Here is a 14,197-nt window from a genome sequence, read left to right as displayed (position 1 = left end):
TTAGAAAGTAAATAGCTCACTACTACAACATGTTCTAATGCATATATGAAAGCTGACATAAAAAACAGATATCACAGAATCACCATGGTCATTATTTTCAAAAGTAGCACGGGTGACATGGTAACATGAAACAAAGCTCCCTTCCATCGTGTGGGTGAAAGTGATTGTGTTTGCCAGTGTGGTATTCCTTGTTCATAAAGCTATAAGTTACAAAACATTTTATAGTTTCCTACCAGGCTGTATACCACAGAGTCAAATATGACAGGTTTTATTGTAATATTTTTCTGACGAATACATGAAGAAAACATTATTTTCACAAATGAAAAAAATTGAATATTTCAGAAAACATGGCATTGGCATAACTTGTTGAGGTAGCAGCTACAAAAAATTATTTGAGTCATTTTTAAATTAGTAGTTTGAAAAAAAGCCTGCCTCGGAGTTGTGGAATCATAGAAAACTCTGACACTGAAATTGTTTACAAAATACAATGTATTAATGCTCGTATATATTCAGTTGGATCATTTATAAATGGAGCTTTACATACTGTTTCTTGTACAAAGAACCAGTTGGCTTGCTGGATGATCACTTCTTTATATAGGAAGGAAGCTGGTCTTGTGAGTAATTATAATTTTTTGTTTGTTTAGCTTTTGAGGCTAGGCAAATTCCTCAGCCTCTATTCAAGAAGAATCGGACTCTGTCAGAAAAGCTAGTTGATTATCTGATTGGGGATGGACCTGAAAATAGGTATGCCCTAATCTGCAAATTTTGCAACGGACATAATGGGATGGCTCTTAAAGAAGAGTTTCAATTCATTTGTAAGTAAATTTCTATTTATTTTATATATTAAAGTATTGCCGTGATTTTGAACTGTCATTACTTAAAAAATATTCAAGATAACTAAACGAGTTAAATGTCAAATTGAAGATGAAATAACTTAGTTTTGTTTGCTGTATAGAATAGGAGGGAACGTTGACCTTGGCATGCGGAGAACAGCTGCGCGGTGGCAGTCCACTGTTGTGACTGACACCCCTGGCACGTCACGACCCTGGCTTGTCACGAGTACGGTGTTTACGATGCAACGGAAGGCACAGTGTGTTCTGTGGTTCGCAGAATTGATTAAAATTGATTGTTAGTGTGCAGTGTCGGTTTCCAGTTACTCATCAAGGTCAAAATTCCAGATGATAAAGCAATTCATCGCTGGTTTAACCAGTTTTGTGGCACAGGAGATGTGTTGAATTCTTATTCAACTGGCCCGTACATCCGGATTTGACCCCTGTGGACTTTTTTTGTAGCGTTACATAAAGAACATTGTTTTTGCTGTAAATATTCGTGATTTGATACATGTGTGTGGGCGAATTTTGGAAGTCACTGCAACTGTGACACCAGAGAAGCTACATAACACTTTGCGAGAAATCGAATACCGCTTTGATATCTGTAGAGCTCACATAGAAATGTATTAAGGAGTGGAAACCAAATTTTTTTTCTATTCAATTTGACGTTTAAATCGTATAGTCATCTTAAATAGTGTTAAGTAGTGGCCGTTCAAAATCTCAGCATTCTTTTTAAGAGACCCTGTAATTAATAAAAACACCAATAATGTTTATTATTCTTTTCAATGCTTTTTTTTAATGTACTCTAGTTTTCTGCTTAGTGTTTTTAGTGGTAATTAATTTTTAGGTGCAAATTTTACTGGTGATTTATGCTTTTTTATCAATAATAAATTGAAATTAAGTGTTTTTTTGGTGTTACCCAACAGTTAAAACCATATTGTTAATATAGTTCAGAAAGTAACCTCTTGAAGTAGTGGTGAACAGTATAGTCATGCTGATCTAGGCTGTTTTTTTCGGAAAAGTTGATTGGTCATTTTGTTCAATACCTCTGGTAATAAAATGGCATGAGAACTCTAGTTGATAATGATGTACACTATTACTTGTATTTTTGTACCAACAAATTTAAAGGGTGCAGAATCAATTATCAAGTGTGTGCAATATAAAACGAGAATGTACTATTTAGTAGTAGTACATAACATTTTGCCATATTATCAGAGAGAAAATAAAACCAAGCTCTATATTGGAAACTGGATGCTTTGTTTATTTGTGATAGCACTTTGTCGCTGCTATTAAATAGAAAGAAGATAGAATTATTCACTGTATTTGTTGCTGCTATGGTTATTTCAGCAGTTCATTTATCGCTCTTCTGCAGCAGGTTGCTTTACAATACCCCTTGTTGCTTTGTCACAGCAGTTTTAAATGGAACTGTCTAAATTTTATGCTGCAAAGGTTCAAAAACTATTAAAGCTGTAGAGCATTGAGACGTACCAGTTCCAGTTTCAATTAACCACTTCAGAAAAATAAAATGGTCAGCCATATGGCTTCTGTGGCCATTGCCATGACTTTTATCTAAGTTTACCGGTTCACACCACGTCAAAACCATGTTAAACTCCGATGATCCTGAGTTCAACGATTTTATAAAATAATATAACAATAATAAAATAAATAGTAATAAAACAAAATATAGGCATTTAAACCCAGAAATATTTTAAAAATTTATGTTTTTTCTAACTTTTCATAAAGATTACAAATATAAAAAAGATGTTCGCAAAAATTAACTGTGGCTTTATTTCAATAAATAAGCTCTAAAGGGAAATTAGCTAATTTTGTACGGCGCTTTAAGGGTTAAAATGTCTAAAACAGTCATTTGATGAGAAAAAGCTAATGGAAGTCCCGAGTTTGCTTATGGAGTTTCTTGCTTACATGGTCGGAGCAGGAGCCGTATCAGTGGGAAAACAATATGTTTACTGTATTTGACTAAGAGATATTGACTTGTTCGGTAACAAAAGTGTTAGCATTGTATACTACTGCTAGAATGGTACTGATATACTACACATTTGCTGTCGTAGCTTACAGTAGTAATATTTGGTGATACTTCAAGTATGATCCACTGAGTTGCTTCGTACCTAAAGTGTTAATGGGCTTTAATAATCTTAGGTTATTCATATTTGTAATTTTTCTGGAATATTTTTGTGTCAATTTATAATTTGCAAATTATTTGAGTGTTGTTATTCAGTTACTTTGCAAGTTTTTGATTGTGAACAGAATCAAAACGGGTATTTTGAATATAAAGACCGTTTATTTTGATTATTTTTTACGGGAGTTAGTGTACTTGAACCTTAAAAAAACGTGAATGTAATTTTCACTAATGTTTTAAAAATTTTCACTTTGAATTTACAAAATTCCACTGGCGTCTCTATCTTACCTTCTATTTGTAATGTAATTTTGTAACGTGCATTTGTAAGTGTAAGGCTTTAGCATTTCTATATCCTTATTCTGTTGAGTAATGTAAGTAAACATATTTCAGCTTACTCTTGCTGCTACTGTCTCGAGTTCAATGCATCACGCACCAAGAGACCGTTGGCACCTAGACTTTCAACTGAGACACAAGATGTTCAACCTGCTCAGCCACCAACTGAGACACAAGATGTCCAACCTGCTCAGCCACCAACTGAGACACAAGATGTTCAACCTGCTCAGCTGCAAAGTGAGACACCAGATGACCAACCTCCCCAGTCGTCACAGCATATACAATCAAGTATGATTTTTTACTCAAATACATTTTAAGTTATTCATGGTTTTAACAACCTGCAAAAAGAAACTAGTGCGCTCCTACTGTCTGTAAATGTACTAAATTGAACATTGATATGTTTCTAAATACTGATTATCCAAGAGTAGACATACATATTGTGGGTTAACCGTAATGGCTGAACTGATAGAAAAATTAATTATGAATATCCCGATAATTACTGTATATGAAGTACATGGGAAGAGAGACAAATGTCAGAACTAAAACGTATGAACATTTGACAACAAAAGCTAACTTTTCCAATTATCCTTCTCCCCTTGAATACCATCTTAGTTCATTGGGCAAAATTTAGATTATGGCAACAGATGATTTTTCGATCGCATATCTGTCTTATCAGCTATAAGTTTTTTAAGGTGTGTGTTTTTTTTTTTTTTTTTTTTTTTTAGGGGTTGTGAAAAAAAAATGCATTTCCGCATGCCAGGCTTAGGTGTTTTGCCTGGGTATGTCGGGCTCGAACATTGGCTGGTGACTGTAGCCAATGCTAATACCGACTAAAAAACTTCCCCTATACTCCAGTCTCTGAATCCCTGTGGAAACCGCCGTTAGGCATTACATCGCAGGGAGAGAATCTAGCATTTCTGCTCTTTCATCAGGTGGTTGAAGTCATTTCTTCTCGTCTAGTTATTGCGGAGTTTGTACCTCTGCCTTTCAATAGACCTTAGCTCTTTCAGCACCTCCATGGCGAATGTGCTGGTGGCGTCCCATGTAGCTTTCAATGACAGTAGTATTCATTAGTCCCTGTTGTATATTTACTTTATTTGCATATTTATCTAACCTAAACCATGTATTCAGAATCAGCCGGATATATACCATTTACTTATATAATAATGTTAACGTTTTAGCTTCTGGGGAACATTTGGAAAACTTGGAGAGTACTACGCAAAATAAGACTGAAGAAGCCAATCTAACAGGTACTAATAGATATAGACAAATAGATTTTTAAAAAAACCTTTTTACACTTACACAAATTTTATTTAATTTTTAATTAATTTTTTAAAAAATTAATGGTGTTTAACCCTTCAAGCTGGTTTGACGTGTATAAAACGTCATCCCAAAAGTGTATTCAGCTGCGGTTTGACGTGTATTTAACGTCATGACGACATTCCGTCATGTGGTGAAACCTGTCGTTATTTTGGTGAACTATATCGGACTTGGGCTATATGGAATACGTTGTCTATGAGTTGGTCGATCTTTTGCAGCTGTTTGCAGTCGAAAATGAGTGCGACAGAGACAGCTGTATTGTTTACAAAACTGAGCATCTGACCTTGACATTGTGCGTACTCAGTTCGTTCGCGCCGGTGCAACTTGTTGCTATGCAATGCGTTCTGTGATTGTTGTCTTGTGTTTTTAATATTATTTTGTTGAATAATATAATGGCAAGCTACATTTTATAGTTATCCCAATCAGTGTTGTAACTTTAGAATCACGTAGGAGTGTGTATAACTTACATTTATAATGTAGGTTATTGTGAAATGTGCAGCAACGTGTTGGGTATATATATATATCTTTGTTTGGTTAGAGTGAGGTTATTTTCGGGAGTGTTATTGCATTGAATTTTTCTTTTTGTAATTCAATAAAACAATTGTGTTGATAAAGTGTCTACAGCCCGAGAAAAAAAGGTTTTTGTTTTGCTTGCGAAAATATGGCGCGATCTGGAAAAATAGTCCCGCAGCAGGGTCCGGCTTGCATTTAAATACTCCCGCCTTGAAGGTTTAAATTGTACAAAATTCATTCATGTTGATATTTAAATAAAATTTTTCTACCTTAATTCCTTTGAGGCATATAAACAAAATTAACATGAAAATGCAAATTAATATTTAAAGAATAGAAAATTTACTTTTTAGTCATATACTATAATTGTTTCATGATTAGAAGGCACATTATCAAATTTATTAGAATAAAAGCAGGTTTGCAGTTAAATATTTTCAAGAAAAGCTATATTTTTTGGTGTATAAAGTCTTGGGAGTTCTCCTCCAGTAGTATTAGTCAGATAGTGTGGGATAGACAGTTCATTTTGGTGTAGATTTGTTCTTTCATTTCAAAAGATTAATTTTTAACCTTATACATCAAACCCATCAGTTAACTTGGTAACCCATATCTAATACTATACCATAGTCAAGCAGAGCCGACAAATAATCTCAGAAGTAAAATCTTAAAAGAGGCCCAACACTACTGCGCTCATTGCTCTAATATGCCAGTGTAATTTGGCACTAGTGTGTCACATCAGTGTTGTCTTGTGTTATTATAAACTAGTTTGGTTGTTTCACGTGAGTTAATAGTGTATAATTAGTGCGTGATTGGTGTATGTAGTACAACAGCATTGCAGCTTGTGTCACCGACAAAGAAATTGAATTGAACAGTGTCAGTAAACATAATAATGAAAGATGGATCTTTGTCTTCATCTGCTTTCAAGATTTTTTCCTTCTTTCAAACTCTTCTCTTACAGCAATTGAAATGAGATTTTGAGTTTCAGACAGGTATAGCGGCATTTAAGTCCTAAAAATACCTTTTATGTTGAATTTTCTACGTAAAAAGCCATTGATTCAGTGAGAAAAAAGGGTTTTCTCACTCAAAGAATATGTTGGCTATGATGGTGTGTGAGCTATAAAACACACAAAAGTTAAATTGCAGGGTGATATTAAAACCAAGAACTCAAAATTTGAAGGGGAGTAGATCTAAGAGCATTAAAACGAGAACGTCGGCTATGTTGGAGAAAACAAAAGCTTTCACTTTACCATTTTTGACATTAGGGAGTATTTTAATAGGTGTACAAAATAATGCCCAATGTGTGATATTCTTCTTATAGCTATAGAATTGGGTTGGTTTGATCTCTTAGCTGACTTGCAGAATAGCTGCCCACTGGAATCATTCCAGGGATCGATTTCGTTAGCCTCAATCTCGTAAATTATCTAAACATGCCAAAAAACAGAGATAGTCTTCAAATATGTTGCATCAAAGCCACTCTATATTAATTTAAATAAATCACGAACGGTTTGAGGAATAATACTTCCCAAAGTAAGAAGTGACTTAATTTGGCAGAGCTCAGCTTAATTTAGCTTAATACAACTAGTTGGAAAAAAAAGCTCTAGGCTTAATAGCTAATAGATACTTAATGTTAATCTATCATTAGCCAGTAAAGCACTATACTTACTGTATAGCATTATATATCGTGGGAGAGGAATGTTCTGCTACTATTTTACAGTGGGAAAACTGCTCCAAAAAAATAAAAACCACATTCTCACAGAGTACTTCTCTGCTTGGAAGTGGTGGAATAGTGCTCCAGACAAAAAAGGAATACCATGCTCCTGCAGAAGTCTGCTCTGCTATTAGATAACGGGATTAGTTGAGTAGCTCCCAAGAAAAATAAAACAGAGGACCACTTTGCTTATTTTTCAATAGAATTTGTAGAGTAGTACTCCACGAAATTAAAATATGACACTGACAGAGGACCACTTAGCTTATTTTTCAATGGAATTTGTAGAGTAGTGCTCCACGAAATTAAAATATGACACTGACAGAGGACCACTTTGCTTATTTTTCAATAGAATTTGTAGAGTAGTGCTCCATGAAATGAAAATATTACTGTTTAATACAGAAATGATTTGGATCTGGTGACTAGAAATTTTACAAATCTACGTGAGTGAATTCCAGAACTTGTTAGAAATTCTGTTGATTCTCTCTGCGCTATGAAGAGTATTTATATTTTGCTTTATAAGTTTTTGGCTTTTAAGGCAAAAATTATTAAGTGTATGTAAAAAGAAACTTTTATCAGGCAAATAAAAACTGTACAAGATTGGTCTGGAAAAAAAAGAAATTCTCTTAAATATATATAACAACAAATAAATAAGTTTGTTGAAAATGCGTCATTAGTCATTTATTCAACTAGTCACCAATAAAAACAAGAAAGTATAATTCAAGTAACATATCTTTATTAATGTTTGGAGGACGTGCGTGGCCCTACATGTATCCCATCCTGTCTTAATTGGGGTTGCCAGCAACTTAATTTTAACCCTGACTCCTGGTACTTAATTTTTGTAATTTTAACATTTACTAAGCTGCAGGGAAGCTTTTTAAAGTTGACTCTCTTAATCTTCAACTGAATTGCATGGATAAGATTATAGCAATATGGGAGTTAGAGAAGCTTTGCTCTCTAAAATCACGTCTGAAATTTGATTAGAAAATCTGAATGTAACAAATCTAAATCTGAGCTGAATACATACTTGATTAAATCTGTGTAAGATAGAGTGTCCGTCCTCATGGCATTGACCTGCGTGAGGATCTTATCAAACAGTAACAAGGAGGAAAGTGGAATTCAAGAATCAACTCTCAGCCACATTTATTGTGGTTTTTAACTAAGTCATAAAATGGTTTTGAAAAGTGTAACATTAGTTACCATTAATCTTGTCAATGTAGATAAATTACTAAAATTAACAAAGTCTGTGCTTGTATAACAATGTTTTTATTTGAAGCAGTAAAAACACCTATTTCTTACAACTGAATCAAAATAGTAAAATTATCGCATATTGTTAAAATAAAAAACTACCAGTTAAAACAATAATGACTGTTATCATCAGGCAAGTGAAATAAAACGATTAAAAGCTATTTATTACAAGGTAAAAAAGGGTAATCTGGATATTTTTATTATAGAAGTAGGTTTGTGGTGTTTTTCATATTTAGGTATATTACACCAATTTGAAAAATATCACATAGTTGTTTTCATGTAATTATCAGTCAAACAAAATATTGTTTAATTATATTACAAGATGACATGTAACACCACATTTTTTAGAGTAAAAAAGAATTGATTCCTTGGCAAATGTATGTAAACTTTCAGTGCTCAGTACGAACTAAAAATCCACCACATTGTAAACAAACTTCTTCTGAGTTCTGTTTGGAATTCTACACTTAACAAATTAATATTTCATCCTATCTCAATGTGTAGATCTCCAAAAATGGCAGTCATGGCTATGTCATTTCATCGGTAAAAGGTGGCGTTTTAGTTAATACATGTACATCAAAAGCTACTTTGTGTGATTCACCAGTCATTCTGAAAGAAAGAGGTTAGTAAACAACATCAGTAAAGTTGGGAATGAAGAAAAAAACTCTTCTCCTCCACCTAGGTACCAGGAACCATCGTCCTTCACATTATTTTATGTATAAAGGAGTTATCTGTTCTTTATGTTTTGTGGTTGTGGTGCGACACGAGAGAGATCAGAAAGGGTTAATTTAAATTGATTTTTAGCTTAATACATTTGAGTTTTATTTAAAAGCAGATTATTTCAAAACATCGGATAAATTTCAGACTAGCATTGTTGAGCCTTCAGTAATTATTTCTATCACATGTGCATTGAAAAGGATTCTTTTTATGCCAGCTACATTTTTTGGAGTGCCTTGAGTGCCACTTTTAATGCATTTGTGTGTGTGTGTGTGTGTGTGTGTGTGTGCGTGCGTGCACGTGCGTGTGTGTGGGTGTGTGCGTGCGTGTGTCACAGGGGGTGGGTTGGTTTTTTTTTATTGACACATGGAAAACATGAGCCTTACATAAATCGATAATCTGTGTAACTCACCTGAAAACAAAGAAAGTCTTGTGAAACCACTGTATTTTGACTTTGGTAAGGACAACCTACACATTTTGGGTTACTTTGTAATTTTGGTCTGGGTACAAATGTTCTCATTTGCCATTCCCTGTTTTTGGGTTAAGAATAATGAAACTAAAAGTTTGTCATTACTTTAGGTGAGTGATGGCTACTGACTAGGTCTAACCCCAAGTGTCTCAATATTATCACCATATCTGATTTTATGTCTGTAAATGGCCATTATCATTTTTAAACCCCCTGCATGTGCATGTATGTAACAGATTATTCTATTTTCCTTTACAGATAGTACATGTCAAACAGAGATAAACATAGCACGTAGTAGACAAGATCAGAAATTTATAGAATTTTTGCAAAATTATATAAGGAAGAAAGGTGAGTTAATGTACATCTTTTTCTTTTATTGCAAAGCAGAAGACAACTATGCATTCAAAACCTCATTTGGATGATATATTTTTTAATAATAGTGTTTTACAGATGTGATCAGTATGAAATTTTTGTTAGTAAAACTTATTTCATTTTATATAAACAATCATACCAACGCTGGAATAATATTTTATCAAAACAATATTATTTATACAGAGAAACCCACCTATAACATCTCCAACATACAACGTTTTCTGTGCTGTAACATTTCATTTATAGTGTTTCCGAATAAAATCAGGCTATTTCAGCGCAAAAAAGACTGTTATAAAGCTTTCCCGCTTATGCAGTGCTTGTTACAAAATATTTTGATCATTTGTGATATTTTACACTGAAAATCACTACATATTTAAAACTCTGTGTGTTATGTACACTTGACTTGTGTAAGGTTGAGGTGGTGGGATGGCAGGATTGCGGGGCGGTGTCGCCCCAGCACGAGGGCTACCTGCTATGATGGCAGCTGCCCCACCAAGGACACCAACCTGCCATTGTCGGGAGTTCACCAGGGAACGGGATGGGAGCTATGCTGGGGTAAGGCGGATATGTGCGTATCGGAGACATTGGAGGGTCAGTGTCAGATGAGTCATTTGGATTGTGAGTTGTAGTCGTGTCAAGAGCGGCAGTGAGCTAGAGCACGATAGAGTGAACAGCAGAACACTCTTTGTCACCTACAAAGTTTTCCGCTTACAGCGTTGATGTGGGCCGTCAAAGTGGGGAATTATAAGTGGGTTTCTACTGTATCATGTCTACAAACTTTTATCAGACATTTTCATAAGAAATGAATAAGAAGGGGGAGAGGGGATGGGAGTGGGAGGGGGAGGGGAGTTACAACCAACAACAGTAGAGATGGAGGATGGTTATTCATGTAGGTTTATGATATTTCTACATCTGAGTTTTCTTGTTCTTTTGGTTTTCTGGTTACATTTTTTATGAGAGGTGACAGAGAGACTTGTCTTTTTGTATACACTCCTTTAAATACATTTTGATGTCTTGTGTAAATTATTGTTGTTGTATTTTTGTAACAATTTTTGTATCTGTGTAGTTTGTTTTAAAGATCACTTTAATTTAACAATTTCTGCTTAATCTAATAAATCTGTCTGGTTAACATTGAAGAGGTTACCTATAGACCTATTTGGTTTTTACTCTCACCTTTAAAATAATAAATGTTAATTCTTTACCTTTGAGACTGTAAGTAACGCACACAAATTTCTTCATTTACGTGTTTTAGACACCCACTTTTTTTCACAGCCATGATAGGTTTGGTCTTTTAATTCTGATCATTATGACTAAACGTGCCGGGAGTTTTCCAAACTGAGCCACCATGGAGCAGCACCAAAATGAAGCAGATATATTTTTCTGTTTTCCCCTTATTTTTCGACAGTATTAATTTTTTAAAGTGATTTGTAAACTACAGTATGGATCACCAGAGAGTGCAGTAGAGGAAGGGGCCTATTTGGCACGTGACCTTGGAGCAGCCAATGAGGACTGAGCTAACTAATTAACTACGTTAGTTTGAGGTTTGTACAGTACAACACTGTGACGGTCAAACGGTCTGTGTCGGCCGCAGCGCAGCGCGCCGTGCCAGGCGGCAGTTGATGCATTATGCCAACTACACTTTTTTGTAGCCCCTATCATAGAATTTGATGTATGGAAGCAGAAAAATATTTTATCTATAATAACAAAATTACTGTACAGAACTTCTATTTGAATGTAACAATGAAAATTTGTAGTTAGTCATTGTTTGGGTATTAGTGGTTCAATCAGAATCCCATTTTTTTTTGTTCTGGTGTTTTGATCTCTTAAGTATGCGTCACTGCCCGGCCTACTGCAGCGACGCCGTGGCTCCTGGCATTAGCGATCCTCGTCTCTTGCTAAAAAATTGTTCAGATGCCGTCAACTGATAAAATAAATTTCATTGCACATCTGTTTGAGAACCGGAAACTATCTCATTATTGCAATTACATTATTATGCCATAGTTATGTATTTTTAGCCATAGCAATTATTTTTTGCCTAACGATTCAATAAAACTTTTAGGGCAGTAATTGTGGATTTATCCTTTTGAAAAACCATGTTGTTCATGATCATAGAAATCATATATTTCCAAATATTTTGCTAACCTTAAATGCATGGCCAGCTCAAAAACTTTAGATAGAGAGGGCAAAATTGAAATTGGATGGTAATTTTGAATGTTCGTTTCTTCTCTCTTTTTATATTTTGGGATCACCTTAGAAACATTCAGCTATGTAGATAAGATTCCAGAGATAAAAGAAGCATTTACTACATGCATGATGAGCTTTAATAATTATTCTCTAGTAAGTATAATAATACGAGGGGTATCCAAAAAGTAAGTTTCCCTGTTCTGTAAAAAGACGCGTACGTAACACAGCGTGCAGCTGTGGGCGGGGATATGTAGCGCGGTTCGGTTGGCAACAGGTGCGCCGGTCACTGGCCCATTGTCACGCTTCTCAGTCCAGTTGCTGCCCAAACATCATGGAGACTCCACTGCGTTCTGCCGCCAGTTGCGAAGTCCGTAGTGTTATTCGTTTCTTGGACCGCCAAAAACGAAACTGCCGTTTGAAATTCATCGTCAGTTTGTGTCAAGTGTATGGTGAACATGTTATGTCCGTTCAGATGGTCCGTCGTTGGCGTGCATTGTTTTTGGAAGGAAGAGAAAATGTTCATGACGATTGAGCGTAGTGGCCGACCGGCCAATTTCTCGGCAACCTGACGTCATTAATGGTGTACGAGCAGTTATTGACAATGATAAGCGAGTGACTCTCGATGAAATTATGGATAAAACTGCCGTCAAGTGTTGAAGTTAGCCGGTCATCTGTGCACAATATCATGACAGAAGATCTTCAGCTTGCAAAAGTGTGTGCAAGATGGGTGTCTCGCTTATTGAGCAATGCCCATAAACAACAACGAATGGCTGCTGCCCAGTCTTTCTTGCGATTGTTTTGACGATGAAGATGAAAACCTTTTCAGTAGAATAGTCACTGGTGATGAAACATGGATGCACCACTCAACTCCAGAGACCAAACGCCCGAGTATGGTGTGGCAAAAAAAAGGAGAGGCAGCTCCTCAAAAAGCCAAAGTTTTTTGAGTCGGCAGGAAAGGTAATGGCTACAGTTTTTTGGGACTGCCGTGGAGTGTTTATTGATTGACTATCTTCCTCGTGGCGAAACCATAAATGCAGAAAGGTATTGTGAAGTTTCTCACCAGACTTCGGGGGGCAATACAGAATAAACGGCGCAGACTTTTGTCGCGCACGGTTTCTGCTTATTCAAGATAACGCCCGACCACACGCTGCTCGTGCAACAATGGAACTTTTGAGGAAATTTAAGTGGGATTTTTTTTGGTCATCCTCCATACTCACCAGATCTTGCGCCTAGCGATTTTTCATCTGTTTCCGGAGCTGAAAAGACACCTTGGTGGTCGGCGATTTGCCAACAGCGATGACCTTCAAAAAATGAGGTGGGACACAGGGACTCAAACCAAAAAAATCTTGTGACATTAACGGCATGTCTGTGTGGCTGCTCAAACGTTGCTATAAGCATATTTTGACACCACTCACAAATTTTATCCAACTTGTCTTTCGCTCAAGGCATCTTCCCTTCCCTTTTGAAATTGGCGAAAGTCACAACCCATTTTCAAAAAAAGATGATCCCTGCCTTGCGGAAAATTACCGCCCCATTTTAATCCTTCCGGTCATGAGCAAAATTTTTGAAGTGGTTTTTCTGAAGAGATTTGAGCTGTTCCTTGGCAGGTATCAAATTCTTTGTCATGAGCAGTTCGGCTTCAGAAGAACAAATCCACTATCGATGCCGTCACAAATTTGATTGAAACAGTTGTCGATGGATTGGAGAAGCAGGAGAACATGTGCTAAGCATATTTCTCGACCTATCTAAAGCATTTGACTGTGTACATCATGATACATTGTTTGTACCAGTTGAAGACGTGCGGGGTTCGAGGTCTGCCACATGAATGGCTCTCGTCTTACCTCAGGGATAGAAGCCAGTGTGTGCAGATTGCGAATTTCCCTGTCAGAAAAAGTTTAGAATGGCCTATGGAGTCCCACAGGGATCTATACTTGGACCAGTCTTGTTCCTTGTGTACGTCAACAGGCTGAACTCATCGCTCCTGAGAGGGAAAATGGTCCAATATGCTGACGATACAACGCTTTGTATTAAAGCTCCAACAAAACATGAATTAGAAATAATTTCCTTTTTAGAACTGAATTCGTGCATTCAGTTTTTTTTCTAAATTAAATCTGAGGACCAACAACTCCAAATCAAATACACTAAATTTCTGTTTGCGGCAAAGAGAGATTGAGGATCGCGCTGCTGTGATGGCGGACGATATCCTCATAGAGGAAACTGATTCCACCAAGTTCCTCGGAATGTACCTTGATCGAGGTCTGACTTGGGACGATCACATTGAAAGTACCTGCTCAAAGGTTTCTTCCGGCCATTTATGCTCTACGGAACCTTTCAAAAATTTTGCTCCCGGGATGTACTAAAAATGGCCTACTTCGGCCTTG

The 14,197-nt window shown here is 36.1% G+C and overlaps 1 protein-coding gene across 5 annotated transcripts in view; it reads left to right on the top strand.

Annotated features, from left to right (window-relative positions):
• Positions 1 to 14,197, top strand: part of LOC124368794 (endoplasmic reticulum junction formation protein lunapark-B) — a 69,732-nt gene that overhangs the window by 29,465 nt on the left and 26,070 nt on the right. For 3 of the 5 annotated variants that reach the window (XM_046826169.1, XM_046826172.1, XM_046826173.1), the window contains exons 6-9: positions 645 to 815; positions 3,358 to 3,588; positions 4,482 to 4,550; positions 9,519 to 9,608. In XM_046826169.1, the coding sequence (XP_046682125.1) occupies positions 645 to 815; positions 3,358 to 3,588; positions 4,482 to 4,550; positions 9,519 to 9,608 (561 nt within the window). The remainder of the gene's footprint in view (positions 1 to 644; positions 816 to 3,357; positions 3,589 to 4,481; positions 4,551 to 9,518; positions 9,609 to 14,197) is intronic. The other 2 variants (XM_046826171.1, XM_046826170.1) reach the window with 1 other exon arrangement.

This window comes from Homalodisca vitripennis, chromosome X (genome assembly GCF_021130785.1).
Source record: "Homalodisca vitripennis isolate AUS2020 chromosome X, UT_GWSS_2.1, whole genome shotgun sequence".
NCBI lineage: Eukaryota > Metazoa > Arthropoda > Insecta > Hemiptera > Cicadellidae > Homalodisca > Homalodisca vitripennis.
The sequence above is the reverse complement of the archived record's forward strand: the minus strand, read 5'-3'. Positions and strand labels throughout refer to the sequence as shown.